The following is a 17,528-nucleotide window of genomic DNA, read 5'->3' as shown; positions in this document are numbered from 1 at the left end:
TAAGGACGCCTTGGGCCATGACAAGGGTCCCACGTCATACGTGGTGGACCCGCTTTTAAATGTTGCATGATAACAAAACAGGTATGTGTTAGAGTTATGTTAAAATGTTGCTACTATGGTTAAAGGGATAGGAAAGTACGTATATTTATTCCGTCAGCAATGTGTACTACTCTTTCAGGTTATACTATATTGTATTCGGCAACAATTTCTTTGTGATCGCTACATGTTATGCAGTCTGCAATGTTACGCTGTATCCACGCATTGAAAGGGAAAATGGTGGTTAAAAAAAAAAAAAAAAAAAACATTTAAACGCACAGTCAACGCATAACGGTTGTTATATTTACCATTCTTCTAGAATTAACTCTTCGTCTGGCTGCAACTGGTCGCTCCAGAAATGCAAGGCATTTTCATCCACGCTTGACCCACCCGCTGAATCCAGTATGACACACATCTCCTCCATGAAGCGCTCATAGGAATCGCCACTGCTTTCTTCAAACAATTGGTCGGGAGGTAGGTTCATTTCTTCTGGTTCCCATTCCAATGCATTTTCAGCTGAAAGGCTTGGTACATAATCATAGTACTTTTGTTGTTGTACAATGTGGGTTTCAGGAATGGAGGGTGCAGATATTGCAGCAGGTATCGATTCACACGGAACAGTAGTAGCGGATCCATTGCTATTGGCATTAGGAATAAATATGCCTTTCACAACAATATATGTGCCCTCTTTCAGGGTAAAATGCTTTTCCTTTGCAATCTTCCAGAAACCATAGGTGTGTTCTAGCTTATCCTGCACACGTTCAAAAAAGTCATTAGTTGATAAAGTGAATCTTATTGAGGAATTAAAATTCCACGCATGCCTACGGTCTTGGTAATAAGGATATTTAGCTCGAATCAAATCATAGATTTGGCGTGTGCTTGCTTTGTGTCCGCGACTGTTTAAAATTGCTTCTGAAACCATGTACTTATACCCTAAAAGGGGATTCATATTGTTAACGAATTCATCAGCCATGTCAGAGTAGCACAAAAGATGTGTGCAGTTCTGTCTTCTTTGCTCATCAAAATGATTCTGCTCAATGGCTAACAAATTCCTGTGTTTCGTTTTCAAGGTCAACAAAAGTAACTACTTTTACTCCTTATTTCAAACGCCAATTGGATGTGTCCTTTTAATTGGGTTAAGTTTTGTGGTTAGTGATAGGCGAATGTGGGAAAAACATGTATCATTTTTTTATCTCGTTTGTGAAAACATTCCTACACTTATTTCAGTAACATTGAGTTTTCTATAAAAATAACAAAGAGCACTGTGTGAAAATAGTGCTTAGACAGCCATATCAGTAAATACACACACCTGCAAAATGAAATGTTTTTTTCCCACATACTTTTCTGTGTGTATTTGAAAGTCTGGTTAACTACCTGTCTGCATGAGTTTAAATACGTGTGTATCTATATATATATAAATATATCTCTCTCATAAAAAAAAATATATATATATATAAAGTGTATATTGTACTATATGTATAGTGTGTGTGTGTGTGTGTATATATGTGTATGTATATGTATATATATATATATATATATATATATATATATATATATATATATATATATATGTATCTTTTTTTTTTTTTTTTTATATTGCAGGAGTACACACAACATATTGATGGCAGTAAGTAGGCCTTGTATGAAACCTATTTAAATGGTGATAAACATGAGTGAATTAAGTCATAAACATTTGTTTGCACCCAATAATGTTAGAGGCTCACACTTAGTATAGTTGTCAAACATTAGGCCTGTATTATTAAAATAGTGTGTTTTCACAAGGAAGCATGAAGTGTATGTTTTTTGTAAATACATCTATACCAGTTTAGATAGTACTATATATATATACACACACACACACACACACAGTGTGTGTCTGTGTGTGTGTGTGCATATATCAATACATACTACATATATTTTAGTATAAATTCAGAGATGTTCTTGAAACAAGAACACATAAATGATTAAAGGACAACATTACAATGGCCACCAAAGGTAAGTAATATTTAACACAAAATCCTGCTGTACACGTACAAGAAAGATGTTTGCAGTTAAATAGGTGCTTTTATAATTGCATGAAAATAATATGCACATGCAATGATTACATCAATTAACACACCCAAATGCAATGTTTTGCTGCAAAGTCAATGGCAGCTTCTCTAAACTTAGCAACTGGCTCCTGGTGGAGCATTACTGAACAGACGATTAATACATCAATATTTATAACACTATTCATTAATTAGGAGTGTTAACATTTCCAAAAATTCACGTGTACAAGAACATACTTGAAAGTTTGGAAACAACACAGTCTTCAGCATACATACAATAGTAATTAGATAATCTGAAGTCAACAAAACAAGGCCAAAGACATATTTTGTGAATTTTAAAATTTATTTTTTTTGTTCTTTTTGCGAGCGAGTAACAGGCCTGCTTGTTGTCTCTTGAATTTTCCTTTTTCTTTTGCCACCAACTTTAGGTACAACAGAGCCACTTTGAGTGGCCTCTGGCACTTCACGGGCAGGGCTTGTGGCCAGTGACTCACCTACAGGGCTTTTGGGCAGTGACTCACCTACAGGGCTTTTGGGTAGTGACTGTTCACCTACAGGGCTTGTGGCCAGTAACTCACCTACAGGGCTTGTGGCCAGTGACTCACCTACAGGGCTTTTGGGCAGTGATTCACCTACAGGGCTTTTGGCCAGCGATTCACCTACAGGGCTTTTGGGCAGTGACTCACCTACAGGGCTTTTGGGTAGTGACTGTTCACGGACAGGGCTTGTGCCCACTGACACATGTGAGCAAGTTGGTAGACACTGCACAAGTGATGGTTGGTCTGTTTCATGTGTGTCTTTTGTTGTTTTTGACCAAAAACTGGTCAGTAGTAACTGCTTGTGTTTTCTTTTTGTGGCCTCCTTTGTAGGTGTCAGCTGCTGAATTTGTACAGATGGCAGCGGTAGGATGTCGTCAGGAACCTGCACAGCAATGTCTGCTACTTGACTGGTAACATTTGGGCCTGGTGAATGAATATCAGAAGCATGTGGTGAAAACTGACCTGCATGAACAGATCCTGCCTGTGAGCTGTTGAATTGTGGTACATTAGTCATTCTCCAGTAATTAGCTTGTGTTTGCTGAACAACTAATGCTTCGAATGAGGTGTTGATTTTTTGCAACTGTTTAGGCACTTCAATGAAGACTCTGTGGAGATGTGCCAATTGTGAAACTGTTTCTTCCTGCAGTGCAATCATCCTTTCCAGCACTGTCATCAGGTCAGAATGGCGACGATTTTCTGCTTCCACAATTTTTCCCTCAGAAGCTACAATTGCATCATATGTGGTATTTGCTGGACGTTTTGGCGGTAAAACAGTTTCAATTGGAACCTCTTCATGGTCACTTGCTTGTATTTGTGTGTCTATGGCGGCGGCGGCGGCATCATCATCATCATCATCATCATCAAAATCCTCTTCATCATGTTCTACAAATAAATGTACACATTATTAAATGGCATGTTAATCTCTGCTGTGTTACTATGTAATTGTACTGTGTCATAAGTAACAACTAACATGTTTCCATACGTTTTATAACCTCACATTAAAAACTACCTTGACTTAAGAATAATGTTTGGACTCAGTATGAAATATGAGTGAATGAAAACTTTCTGTAAACTCACAACTCCTACATGATAGTTAACATCACTAACACAATACAAGTTGCATTACACTTCATTTTCACTGACACTAAGTAATCCTATTTAAAGAAGATGTGCAAAACAAATAATGAACATGACAACATAACATATAGAAGAGCACATATTATATGGCCACCAACTGATACACTCACCTTCTAGGTGTGTTGAGCTGGCTGACCCAGGTGAAGACACTTGTTCAGTCTCAGGTGACACATGTCCTTCAGGGGCAACTATATATAACAATAACATAAGTTTTACATTTACATGTGTAAATATTGAACAAACAGTTATTGTATGTTCTGTATTTATGAGTACCTAACAGCATCATTTCCTTAACCCAAATGTGTGTGTGAAAGTGAACATAAATAGTTGTAATAACAATGTGCATGCCTGTGTACTTAGAACTTTTGAGTTCCCTAACATAAAACATACTATGTTCCTGCAGTAATGCGTGAGGATAAATAGATAAAATTTGTACATAAAAATCATATGTTGTGTAGTGATATCAGTATCATAATGTACATGACTATCATGAGATGACCATTCACAATGGTTATCATGAAGGTGGTCATATTGCAAAAAGTGTTGTTTTTGGTAGAGGATATGTGTGGTACATTAATATAAGATGTGGCACACCTGAATGTGGCTGTGACTCAACAAGACAACACATGCAGTGTGTGATAATGTGTCGTTGATAGTAGTTCAACTATAGATATGAGTGAACTAATGTGTGACGTACGCTTTGATAAGTAATGAGTTGTTGGGGCATTTAGTAGCTAAAGTGAAGCTTTCAAATGAGTGTGATTAACTTCAGTTGTGCTAGTCAGGTTGTAAGAACGGTATTCCCTTCCCCAAAAAGCCTAATCAGCCACACCTTTCAATTACTTGAAACAGGTGAAAATGGTGTGAACTAAGTTGACCCTAAAATGAGGCTGTAATTAGTGTGTGTGCTGAACCCCACCCCCTCTGTTGAAGTGTATGCTGTGATGAGATATTAATTGCAGCTGCTTTAACACAATGGTAGATGAGCTAAATAGTCGTGTGCAGTTTTTAAGTTATGAAAACAATGACATAAAATATGATACGTGTGCCTCATTATGCTGTCTGTATATGACTTAAAGCAAAAATGGACCTTTTCATAAACAACTATAGATGTGTTAGTGCAAGTGATGTTTGTAGGCCGTTGCATGCAATATATTTGATGCATGCTTAAAATAGGCAGTAATGTCATGTTTGTCGGAGTAAAATAAATAAAATACACAATAATATTATACATATTTCTGTTCTGTACCTGTAGCTAGTAATAATTTCTGATTAACATGTGTTACACATGTGTACTACCCTGTTGTTCCCCATCTTCGCCCACCATCAATTGCTTCCACTGCAGCAATGCATTTTGGGAATTCACATGTAAATGAGCACGCAATGGCACATGCTATATTAGTTACTGCTTTTAGTAGGACTACAACATATATGTCTATTTTGAGATATATATATATACAGAATCAGACATATACATATATAGATGCAGGTATGCTTATATTGTGAAGACAGTATAAAAAGCAGTGTAACTATGCAAAATAACTGTAAGCAACGACACGCCTAGTACAGTAATATTTCTCACCTGGTGGAAATTGTGAGGGGTAAATTCCTATATCACGGTCACCAGGTAAGCCTTCCACGACGACGGGAAGTAATTTTGCCCGAAGCAGCTCCTCCAATGGACTTAATATGAGACGTTGTGGTGTGGGCCCACCTCCAGTGCCAGTAGCATGCACGCGTTGGTGTTGTATTTTCTTTTTCAATTTGGACCTAATATCATCAAATCTCTTGTGACAATTCTGCTTGTCCCTCACATGATTCCCACACGCATTGACACCAATGACTATTGTGTCCCACATTTCTTTTCTGCTTGCTGAACTTGTCCGCCCTTGAAAAACATATAAAATATATGAGGTAAATGAATAATAATAGAAGCACCAGTTTCCTACACTGCTAGCTGTTCCAAGAGATAGCAAACATGCTGTTTTATGTGTAATATGTGAAGCACATGAGCATTCACTACTAAACCTATACATGTAAGCAAGGTTGCATTCATATTGTATGCAGTTATGGCAAATTGACCGCCTGTGTTTAGTTGTCCTTGTAAGGCATGATAAAAAGCTGTGTTTCCAGACTAATTAACATAGAAAGATATTCTGAACCCATATTTGCATATGAACAAAACTCAGATGACCTAGGATCACATGTATTTGAATAATAAATGTAAAGGTACACTTACCTAGTAAATGTCCATATATACTGTCATAGTGCTCCAGAATGCCAGTGACAAGAGCTGTATTTTCCTGGTCATTGAAGCGAGGATTACGTGGCTTCTCCACACGTTTCTTCCGAGCAGGTTTAGGGTCAGAGCTTGGCTGGTGCTGACTGGACTCTCCTTCTTCCAATGGAAGAGCCTCCAAAAGCTGCCCACCAGCAAGCACGCCACCACCATCCACCCCATCAGCAACTGCGCCACCAGCAGCACTCACAGCACCAGCACTCCCACTCCTAGCACCAGCACTCCCACTCCTAGCACCAGCACTCCCACTCCTAGCACCAGCACTCCCACTCCCAGCAACAGCACTCCCACTCCCAGCAACAACACTCCCACTCACAGCAACAGCACTCCCACTCCCAGCAACAGCACTCCCACTCCCAGCAACAGCACTCCCACTCCCAGCAACAACACTCCCACTCCCAGCAACAGCACTCCCACTCCCAGCAACACCACTCGGTGCACCAGCAACATCACTCCCCTGAACAGTACGTTCACTCCGACGCGTACTCGCACGAGTAGCACTCCCACTCCCACCAGCATCACTCTTCCCACGCTTTGCGGGCATACTTCCAGCACTCACAAAAAACAGACAACTAATGTACAGCCAATCACACGAAACACTTCCACATATAAAACAAGACAAAGATGTAAACAAAACAACAATGGACAAAGCTCACCCAATACACAACAAGTCTCTCAGTCAATATGCAAATGTTCAATCAGCCAGCTCTGTGCGTCTCTCTCTCTCTCACTCCCAACAACACAGAGAATGATTAGCAGTACACGTTGCCTTTAAATATGGCGCGCAATCCAATACATGCTTGTTTCGCCTGATTCAGCAAGATTTGTGATTGGGCAACCTATCAGCACCCCGCCACGCACGCCGATACACCTGTGTGTGATCGGCTAATCATCGTGAGAGTGGGCGGATTTGTTTTCGGGTTGATTTTGAATGTATTCGGCACTTACTGCATACGGAGAGGAAAAATCGCCATTAACATGACTAATCGGTAAGCTTGCCGATTTCACTTAATCGACGCTTACTGCATGAGGCCCATGGTCTCTTGTTGTAACACTTCTCTTTCTCTGAAACCTGCTTCCAACCTGTACCCAGTTGAAACACTTGATATCTTTGAATATTTCTATTATATCTTTCCCTATATTCCCTCCTCCAGAAACAAGATACCACGGGTCAGCACATTTGTTTGTCAATGTTTTGTACCTGTTTCCAGGAACAACAGTATAATGTTAATACAAGATATTAAAAATAAGAAGTACATTTATTTTATATAATGTAAGTAGAAGAGTAAACATTTGAAAAAATGAGAGAGAAGAAAAAGAAGAAGAGTTGTACAAACAGGAGAAAGCAATCAAGAAATGTATTTTGGTAACAATAGGTCATGTTCAATGTCAATCATAACAGCCTGGCTGCACTCTCAGATAAACATAAAGAAGTAATAACTTTTTAACAGGTGCTATTAAAAGGAAAGCAAGGCACTGAATACTTGGAAACCGCAGTGCTTCTACTCGGAAATAGTGAAATGTAATAAGGGTAAACAGAGATTGTTATGTTTATGTTTCGTATTATGAATTGATATTAAGAGTGACATATTGTACAATGTGCTTGCCATGGAATGCATTAAGATTAGGAAATAAGTCTAAGGCTCAAGGTACAAAATGTGCATTAATCTTGCACCTGTTGATCTGTATAAGAGCTTGTTGGGAGGAAGCTGACCCAGTGTGCAGTGAAAACATCTTCAAACAGAATGTGTGGTTTTATACTGAGCACAGTGTACCTACAGATTTTATACCTCATATATTTATCTGAGGGGGAGAGCGTTTTATTTCACTGAGCCTAACTTGTTGCATTTGCATTTGTTGTTCAATCTCTCTTCTGGATATTTCTAGTATTGCCAGCATACAGCAAATACATCATGTGGGTATTAATTAGACTGTGATATTGCCATACGAGGCAAGAGCATGTAAACACCTATTGACTTCAACTGTAGTCTCCATATGATAGTGCCCAGATTGGCACTATCACAGTTTAATGAATAACCCCCAAGATAGTATTCCAGGAAAGGATATTTGTTGCTTCCTGTCACATACGGCACAGCTGTGAGCACGTGACCTGCATACGGGACAAGGGTTAATACACAGCTCTCAAGCTGGCCCACTTTTCATCTTTGCAAAGGTCCCTCAAATTAACAATATCTCCCCTAAATCAGTCCCAACATACTTTCTGTCACGAACAGCACACAAGTGAGCAGTGACTTAGATATGCAACCAAGGTTAATACACACGGCTACTCTAGCCAACTCACCTTTCTACTGCCAAGGTGTTTTACAATGAGTTAATATTAACCCCTTACACAATTTGTAAAACAAATATATAATCGCTGCGCTTCTCCATGTAAGGAGCATGCAGCTGGTGAAGAAATTGGCCATACAAATGTGAAAAACAGACAGTGAATCCCTGCGCTTCTCCCTTTGGGATAGCAATAAATGGGGATAAATATATTTATGCAACCCATATTCCCCCCCAACCCAAATTGCAGATAGGGTGTAGGTGAGGGATCTATATGCATTACCCAGTGTGGTGCTTTATCTGTTAGGCTCACAGGAGGCCTAAGCCTCCGCCACGGAGAGCCTGGGGCACATATAACAATATGAGTAACCTCGTACTTGGTGCAGTGCCTCCACCTGCGATGGCTCCCACCAGAGGGGGAGTGGTTCCTCGCAGGAATATATATATATATATATATATATCACTCCACACACTGTATGTAAAACAACCAATGACTTTACTGTATATTATATGCACATATATCAACAGGTGTCCCTCCCTAGAGGAGACACTAACTACTGCGTCTCGCAGGACGCTACCTCCACCTGCACCGGATGATCCCACCCAGTGTCCAGTAACCCAGTGTCCAGTAACCCCACACAGTATCCCCCCACCCTCAAGTGAGATAGATATGTGTGACTGCGCAGCCACTATGTCCCGTGTGAATATGATATGACTCGTTGGTGCACTTGTTGATTACCTGCCGAGCACTCCAGTGCCCGGGCCTGCCAAGGAACTTCACAAAGGATCCTGATGTCAGCTTTATACAGGAACTACCGTCCGGGGCGATGCCACCCGGATGGCTGCTACAGCGACAGCGAAGGTCTGAGCCCAAACCTCTGGAGGGACGCGCAGTGTCTGCCGGGTCCCAAACTGACTCTGGATAGTAAGGGGCAGGGTCCCTAACCTGGGGCCTGTCTCTGACACAACGCACACTACTGGGTGACTCAGGGCTAGCTGGGGCCTTGGGGGCTGCTGGCCTAATGCAGGGAGTCACTGACTCCTGCACCCTACCTCCTTCCCCTAGCTTCTCCTGGCGCCAACTGCCTGTCTCCTCAAAACCCAGCCAAATGTATCTCTTCTCCCGGCAGGGCAATCCTCCAGCCCTATTGGCCACTCTGGGGCACCTGGTACCTTCCCCCCTTAGCCCCCTGTGGGGCTGTAAGGAGTCTGTGGGGAGTAAGGAGGCTCCTCACCACTCCGCTGGCTTGCGATGGGTTCCTCTTCCTCCGGTCCCTCCGACACACTGGGAGTCGCCACGGCCGTGTGACTCTTCCGCGGCGCCGGCCGCACCAGCGCTGGCTGCCGAGGGATGTCGCTGTGCAGCGGGCCCACAGCAGGGTCCGCAACAGATGCTTTAGCTTCACTTGGATGGTCCGCCGGCTCTAACCGCACCCTGCTCCGGCTCCCACCTTTGGAAGCAGCCAGCGGGTCCGTCGCTGGCTCCGGCGGCACCCGCGACTGCGCTGCCACAAAGGAGGGGGGTCTCTAGGAGCCGCCGGGGACCGCGGCTATATATATATATATATATATATATATGGTGTAATATGTCATGTGTTGTTGTTCATCTGAGGTTGTATTTACCTAATTTTTAGACCTGCTAAGGAACAGATGATTGTTATGATGTCCTGATATGTAAAACCATAGAATTCAAAGAGGGTGTACTTTCTTTTTCACACAACTGTGTGTGATATCCCTGCTCAATGAAGCCCTCTTTAAAGACAGCACAGACCCAGGAAAAAGTCGTGATTTGTCATAAACCCAATATATTGTATTTTTTAAATCATACTGTAGCTACATTAATCCCTGAAGCACCTGATTGATTAAAATACTTAATATCTGATGATATTATCATGACACTTCCAATAAGCTGACCATTTGTATTCAGTATCATTGTGCGTGATGGTCCATTGTTACAAAAAAAAAGATGCTTTTAATCTTCCCATTAATGCAGATATAAGTGGATTTTCTCTAAATCTATGTTTGTATCTACACACAGAATTCCTTTGTAATATGCCTAACGAAAATATGTGCATTTTCCTACTGATCCTATAGATCCCAAATTCACTAGTGAATTACTTGCACATAATGGAGAGATAAGCGATACTCTGTCGGTACCTCATATTTAGTCTTCATGTAAAAGAACATGCTACTGTATACAGGCATACCCTGCATTAACGTACACAATGGGACCGGAGCATGTATGTAAAGTGAAAATGTACTTAAAGTGAAGCACTACCTTTTCCCACTTATCGATGCATGTACTGTACTGCAATCATCATATACGTGCATAACTGATGTAAATAACACATGTGTAACAGGCTCTATAGTCTCCCCGCTTGCGCACAGCTTCGGTACAGGTAGGGAGCCAGTATTGCTTTTCAGGACGTGCTGACAGGCGCATGCGTGAGCTGCTGTTTGCCTATTGAGCGATATGTACTTACTCGCGAGTGTACTTAAAGTGAGTGTCCTTAAGCTGGGGTATGCCTGTAATTGGTGATGACATGAACGTAAACATCCAATTTCAGCAATGATACTCGGTTTTTAAACCTCACTAAATCCAGGTTTGATTCAATTTTTAATAGAGCCATTTGGAGCATGTTCTTGGCATCACTTTATCCAAGTACATTAACACTATTTTACCTAAACGCTGACTGGATGGTCAGAGCAATGGAAGGAGATGGGGTAATTACTACATTTTAATAATATGAATCATATTCTGTGTGTAGAGATCATGCATTCCGTTTGTTCCTTGCTTTTATAAAGGCTACTATTTTTAGGTTCCCTTTTCACCAATAGACATGCATGAAATGTATGAAACTTTGTATACACGTTTATTCACAAGTGATGCAGCTGCTTATGATACATGTAGAAACCGGTTTACTGCATATTTGAAGTGCTTACGTAGATCCTTACTTTCATATCACCATTTTGTTCCCCTCTATAACCACCTTACATAACTTTTCTGAATAAAGCTATACAAATCAACCTGTGAATCATCCTGACAGGTGACACTCATGTTCCATGATATCTTTTTGACCACACACCTTGAAATGTGTTATTCTTTAAGTGACATTTAAATGTCCTGTCCACCACCGATGATGCCGTAGATGACAGAATATGGTCCTATGGTGTTCCCCACTAGTGATGTAGATACCTATATTCGGGGATCTACATTATCAAGGTGCAGGACAGTCCGGACTGACTGCTCCTCACCTTCAGCGCTGCTCTGGGGAGACTGCTTCTGTCCCTCTGCACAGCTCTATCAGACTGGCTAGCCTGGGAAGATTACCGCTGCGGGGGTCCCAATTTAATCCTCCCAGGCTGTGAAATGTACTGTTTTCGGGGCCGTGGATTTCAGCATGTTGTTCTGCGGCACTAAAAACCGTAAATCTGGCCACATCTGTATGATGTTTATCTTATCTATACATTATTACTGTTATAAATAAATCACATCTTCCCTTTCATGCCTGTCTACACACTCTAAATAAAATTATTCTTCCTGCATTTGGCTGGGTCAAAATGACACAGGGATCAACAAATGATTGGTTTAGACAAGAAAAATATAAAACTTGCAGACCAAACACAATGTGACTACTGCAAGAGCCGTTGTAATTGAAACAGAACAGTAGAAAACAACAGTGCAAAATAAGAGCATATCAATCACTTAATCCATTATTTATATACAATTCTCTCATCTCCAATGGGATACACCTTTCACACGCATTATGTAAAGTCTACCGCTACTTTTTCTTGTTACTTTCACTACACCATTGTTTGTGACCCCTCTATGGTTCTCAGTTTTTTTTTTGTAAATTCTTTATTTATAATCCACATTTGTATAACATTTGACATATACAAACCAATACAACATATCAAGGTTTTAATATTTTTCCCCTCTGCAGTCTACAATGAAACATACTCAGACTTGTTATATAATATCGTATAAAACAAGTTATATATTAGAGCAGCGGTGCACAAACTGGGGGGTTCGCCCTCCAGGGGGGGCACAACATTAACGCCGCGACATGGCAACGTGACGCCGAGGTAAGAGAAGGGGGCGCGGAGAGAGGGGAACAGTCGGTAGGGGGGCACAGGGGAAATAGATTGCGCTCCTCTGTATTCAAGTACCGGATATACAATAACACATTAACTGACAGCATTAATACTAATAAAGACAAACACAAAACCAACAATCTGACATAAATAAAAAAAATTGTGATTAAACAAAATAAAATAAAAACTAGAAACAAGTCAATCCCATAAATAGTAGCCCAGGTTATCCTTATTATTATTATTATTCTCACTATGGCTAGTGTGTCCACTTCCAAATCCTCTCATTGTGTTCTATTAGCAGTAAACTCTGACCATGGCAGCAAACCACGTTCAAATTTGAACCTACTCTCAGTGGTTATCTTTGATAGTTGTTCCATTTTCATGACCTCCCATACTCTCGACTCCTATTGTCCCATAGTGGGTGCCTCCAACTTTTTTCCAGTTGGCAGGCGATGGCACATATTGCTGCATTTAGCATATGTATTAATAGAGATTTCCTAATTCTATGCCCCCTGACCCTTTCTCTGTTTAGCAATACAATACTCGGGTCTTTTGGGATTCTAATTTTGGCAATATTAAAAATCTTCTGTAATATCATATCCCAAAACCGCTCTATTATCTTACACTCCCACCAGATATGAAGCATTGCTCCCACCTCCTCACAACCTCTCCAGCACTTATTGGAAGTTCCTGGGTAGCATTCTTTCAGCTTTTGTGGTGTGTAATACCACCTTATCTTATATACATGATGTAGTATATTCATTGATATCGAAGAAAAGCTGGCATTACTCCACATCTCTGTCCATTCGAGTGCATTGTACTCCCTACTCAGCTATTTTTCCCAGGCTAGTACAAACCTTGGTTTAGTTTCAATATTAATTTCTAGTAATGGTCTATAGATGTACGCTGTATTGTGTCCGCCTGCAGCCCGCAAGACCAGCACTGTTTCAAAAGGACTCAACACCCTCAATATATATTTTTGGGGGGTTTTCCCCATTCATATAATGTAAAATTTGCATATATTGCCATCTCTCCCCTTCTTTAAATTCAAACTGGTCCTGAAAGTGTTTAAAACATCTGGTCTTACCCATATCCATCAGGTCTCTCAGCCTAATTACACCCACATGACTCGATTATTTAAATATTCCGGAGTCGAGCCCTGGGGGGAAATCGGGGAACCCATATATTGTAGTTAGAGGGGATGGGAACGTGCAGATTCTCTCATCTTTAGAAATGTCGTCCCAAGCACTTAGAGCTGCGCCAATAGTGGGGGCCCGTAGAGACCTCTAGGGTGATCTGTCTTCCTAAGCCATGGATCCATATTTGTATCTATTTCTTTGCAACAATTATTTTCAATTTCCACTCAGAGTTTTATTTTAGTACAGTGAAACCATTCAAAAAGAGCATTCACTTGTGCAGCGAGATAATATGTGTTGATATTTGGTAGCCCAAGTCCACCTTGTGATTTATGTCTTTGCAATGTTTTAGTATTAGTCCTTGGCTTTTTATATTCCCAAATAAATGTAGTAATTTTACTTTGAGGCGTAGTAATATATTGTTTGGAAACTTTCACGGGGATAGTCTAGAACAAATACACAAGCCTCTGCAATATATTCATTTTAATACAATTCATTCTACCTATAAACGAGATAATACTCTTATTACACCTTTTAAAATAGTTTTCTATTGCTTTTCTAATGGAGTATAATTGGCCTGGAACAGATCTTCTACTTTTGGTGTTATGTTTGTAGCTAGATATTTTATACTCTTATTCTTCCACTCGAAAGACAAACCCTGCTGGAAGACTTATATTTAGGGCCTCTGTTTTTGTTAAATTGATTTTAAAATGAGATACTAAACTATATCTGCTCAGAACATTCATTGTACTTGGCAATGAAACCAGAGGGTTTGTTATTATCAGAAGAACATCATCTGCATATAATGCGACCTTATGTTCTTTCTCACCTATTTTAACTCCCGCAATATCTGGATGATTCCTTATTGAATCTGCTAATGGCTCCATTATTAGTGCAAAAATCAACGGGGATAAAGGACATCCCTGTCTCGTACCATTAGATATTTTAAATGCGTTCGAGACCTGTCCATTTACCTTGACCTACAGTATGGTTTTCAGTTTTAGGTAGCACTGGAAACTTATTCGTTGATGAACTTTGAATATGAGTATCACGAATTACAATAACCTCGAAAGTGTGAAACATGTTTAGCAAAGTGGTCACAAAAGGAAAGCATCTATTCCTAACTGGCTGGGGTACAGTGGGGAAGATTAGTAGAAATGCACAAATGTCTTTAAATGTCTTCACAACATTTTTTAAATTATTCTCTTACATTTTGTTTTTTTTTTGTCCAGCAAATAAAAATATCACTTGTGAGCACATTCACGTGTCTGACAGGTCTGCAACCCTGCATTTCCCCATTATCTCCTAGCATTCAGTGTTTCCATTGCAGCCAGGGATTCTGGGTAATGACATGCAAATGAGCACACAGTAGGTCACTTTTTGTTTCTTGCCCATTTAACATGGACCCCTATAAGCTAATTCCTGCTATATTACACAGCTTTTTCAGAACAGCTTGGGTTAAAGAAGTCACAGCCAGCAAACCTACTCACAGCTGTTTAAACCATTTGGGTCTCATAATTTTTTTCAGTTAGAGTCACATGTCTCTATAGGGGAGAGTTCCAATCATGTATCATCAAGAGCAGGCCGGCATAACTTGTACAGTGAGAAGGACCGAACTGCTCCAAGGAAAAAAGATTTGGGCCGCACGGGTAAAATCATCATCATCATCTCTCCTCCAGCACCTCTCATCATCATCCTCATATATATCTCCCCCAGCACCCTTCATCATCATCATCCTCATATCTCCCCCAAAACCCATCATCAACCTTTGCGAGACTCCCCAGCGATCTCTCATACCCCCATCTCTCCCCCTCACCCATACACATAATACTCCCCCTCCACATCAAACACACAATACCACCTGCACACACACACATCCCACCCCCCTGCACCTCACATCACTCTCCCCCCTGCACCTCACATCACCCCCCCCCCTTGCAACTCACATCACTCTCCCCCATGCACGTCACATCACTCTCCCCTTGCATCTTACATCACTCTCCCCCCCTGCACCTAACATCACTCCCCCCTGCAACTCAAATCACTCTCCCCCCCTGCAACTCACATCACTCTCCCCCCCCTGCAACTCACATCACTCTCCCCCCCCTGCACCTTACATCACTCTCCCCCCCTGCAACTCACATCACTCTCCCCCCTGCAACTCACATGACTCTCCCCCCCTGCAACTCACATCACTCTCCCCCCTGCAACTCACATCACTCTCCCCCCCCCCCTGCAACTCACATCACTCTCCCCCCCTGCAACTCACATCACTCTCCCCCCGGCAACTCACAGCACTCTCCCCCCTGCAACTCACAGCACTCTGCCCCCCCCACTCTCCTCCCCCCTGCAACTCACATCACTCTCCCCCTCACTCTCCCCCCCATTCTCCCCCCCCCTGCACCTCACATCACTCTCCCCCCTGCAACTCTCAGCACTCTCACCCCTGCAACTCACAGCACTCTCCCCCCCACTCTCCCCCCCCCCGCAACTCACATCACTCTCCCCCCCTACAACTCACATCACTCTCCCCCCCATTCTCCCCCCCCTGCACCTCACATCACTCTCCCCCCCTGCAACTCACACCACTCTCCCCCCTCACAAGGAAAACAGAGTCGGGCCCCACAACCCATGTCAGCAGCCCCCACAGCCCATGTCAGCAGCCCCCACAGCCCATGTCAGCAGCCCCCCCAGCCCATTCAATTTCACCCCCCCATGTCAGCAGTCCCCGCAGCCCATTCCATTTCAGCAGCCCCCCACAACAGCCCCCAAAGCCCATGTCAGCAGCCCCCCCATATGTCAGCAGACCCCCATGTCAGCAGCACCCCCATGTCAGCAGCCCCCCCCATGTCAGCAGCCCCCCGCATGAATGAACTACCCCCCCATGCTTACCTGGCGATGGTGGCGGCGGCGGCAACAGACATGGCGGCAGGGAAGCATGAGGGAAGCGCAAGGGATGCACGCTCTAGCAGCAGACCCGGACGTTCTGGGTCGCGCTACACTGCTAGAGCGCGTCACCCTGCTGGAGCAGGCTAGGGGGGCAGAGGGTGGTCACACAGACACTGCTGGAGCGCGCTCCTTGTGTCCTTACCAGGGAAGGGGAGGGAAGGGGGGTGAAGGGGGGGGTGAAGGGGGTCCGTCGCGGGCCACACCGGGTGTCCCGGCGGCCCGCGGGCCGTATGTTGTGCAGGCCTGATCAAGAGCATAGTCTATGAAAACAGAGACACAACCAGGAATTCATATTCATATTGGGGAGGGTGCAACGTTTTTACCTGCCGGCCCTTATACCACGTTGTGGCATCATGACAGCGCAGCATCAAGGCAACATAACGACGCAGCGTCACATGACGCTGCACTGTCGGTGGAGGAGGGCTGCTCTCTTACAGAGGCCCTGCTCTGTCAACGGCAATCAGTTTCATTGCTGTGGGGAAGAGCGCGGGGCCTCAGTAATTTTTAGGGGATGCAAATGCACCCTTGCACCTCTCAGTTGTGCTTCGGTATGAGGGTAAGAAGCTGAAAGTGTTATTGCTTGGAATAATGGGTCATTATTATATATTTATATATATATATATTATAGTAGCTTCGATAAGTGACTTATCGAGAATTTGGGACACTTCTCGAACGAGTTTGCATATGAGTTTGCTATTCAGAACGCTCAGAGAACATGCCAAACTCACTTGAGAAGTGCTTATTCCCGATCGGTCGTACGCTTGAACAGACAAACCGTGCGGGAGCAGGAAAAAAAATGCTCAAACGCGTAATTTTTGGCAAATCGAGTTATAGTATTCTAGTAGCTCTGAGATTCACATCACGGCTGCAACTCGCACATTCTCATCGTGCCACCTGAAGGGTGGCGCGATGGGATATGCGATGTGACTGAGGAAAAAAAATATTTTTACTGCATCGGATTGAAGTCGGGTGTCTCCGGAGCGGACACACAATAATACCAGCT

At 42.5% G+C, this 17,528-nt stretch overlaps 2 protein-coding genes across 3 annotated transcripts in view; both read right to left on the bottom strand.

Moving 5' to 3' along the window:
• PDE7B (phosphodiesterase 7B) overlaps window positions 1-17,528 on the bottom strand; it is a 372,458-nt gene that overhangs the window by 275,058 nt on the left and 79,872 nt on the right. The window lies entirely within an intron of this gene.
• Window positions 1,735-16,500, bottom strand: LOC142491862 (uncharacterized). The gene is made up of 4 exons (XM_075594680.1): window positions 16,469-16,500; window positions 5,343-5,530; window positions 3,871-3,948; window positions 1,735-3,505 (listed from the first exon to the last, which is right to left on the bottom strand). The coding sequence occupies exons 1-4, from the start codon at window positions 16,498-16,500 to the stop codon at window positions 2,427-2,429; spliced, it is 1,377 nt and encodes a 458-aa protein (XP_075450795.1). The 3' UTR covers window positions 1,735-2,426.

This window comes from Ascaphus truei, chromosome 4 (assembly GCF_040206685.1).
Source record: "Ascaphus truei isolate aAscTru1 chromosome 4, aAscTru1.hap1, whole genome shotgun sequence".
In the NCBI taxonomy this organism is placed as follows: domain Eukaryota; kingdom Metazoa; phylum Chordata; class Amphibia; order Anura; family Ascaphidae; genus Ascaphus; species Ascaphus truei.
Note: the sequence above shows the minus strand (reverse complement) of the source record. Positions and strands in the feature narration are given on the sequence as shown.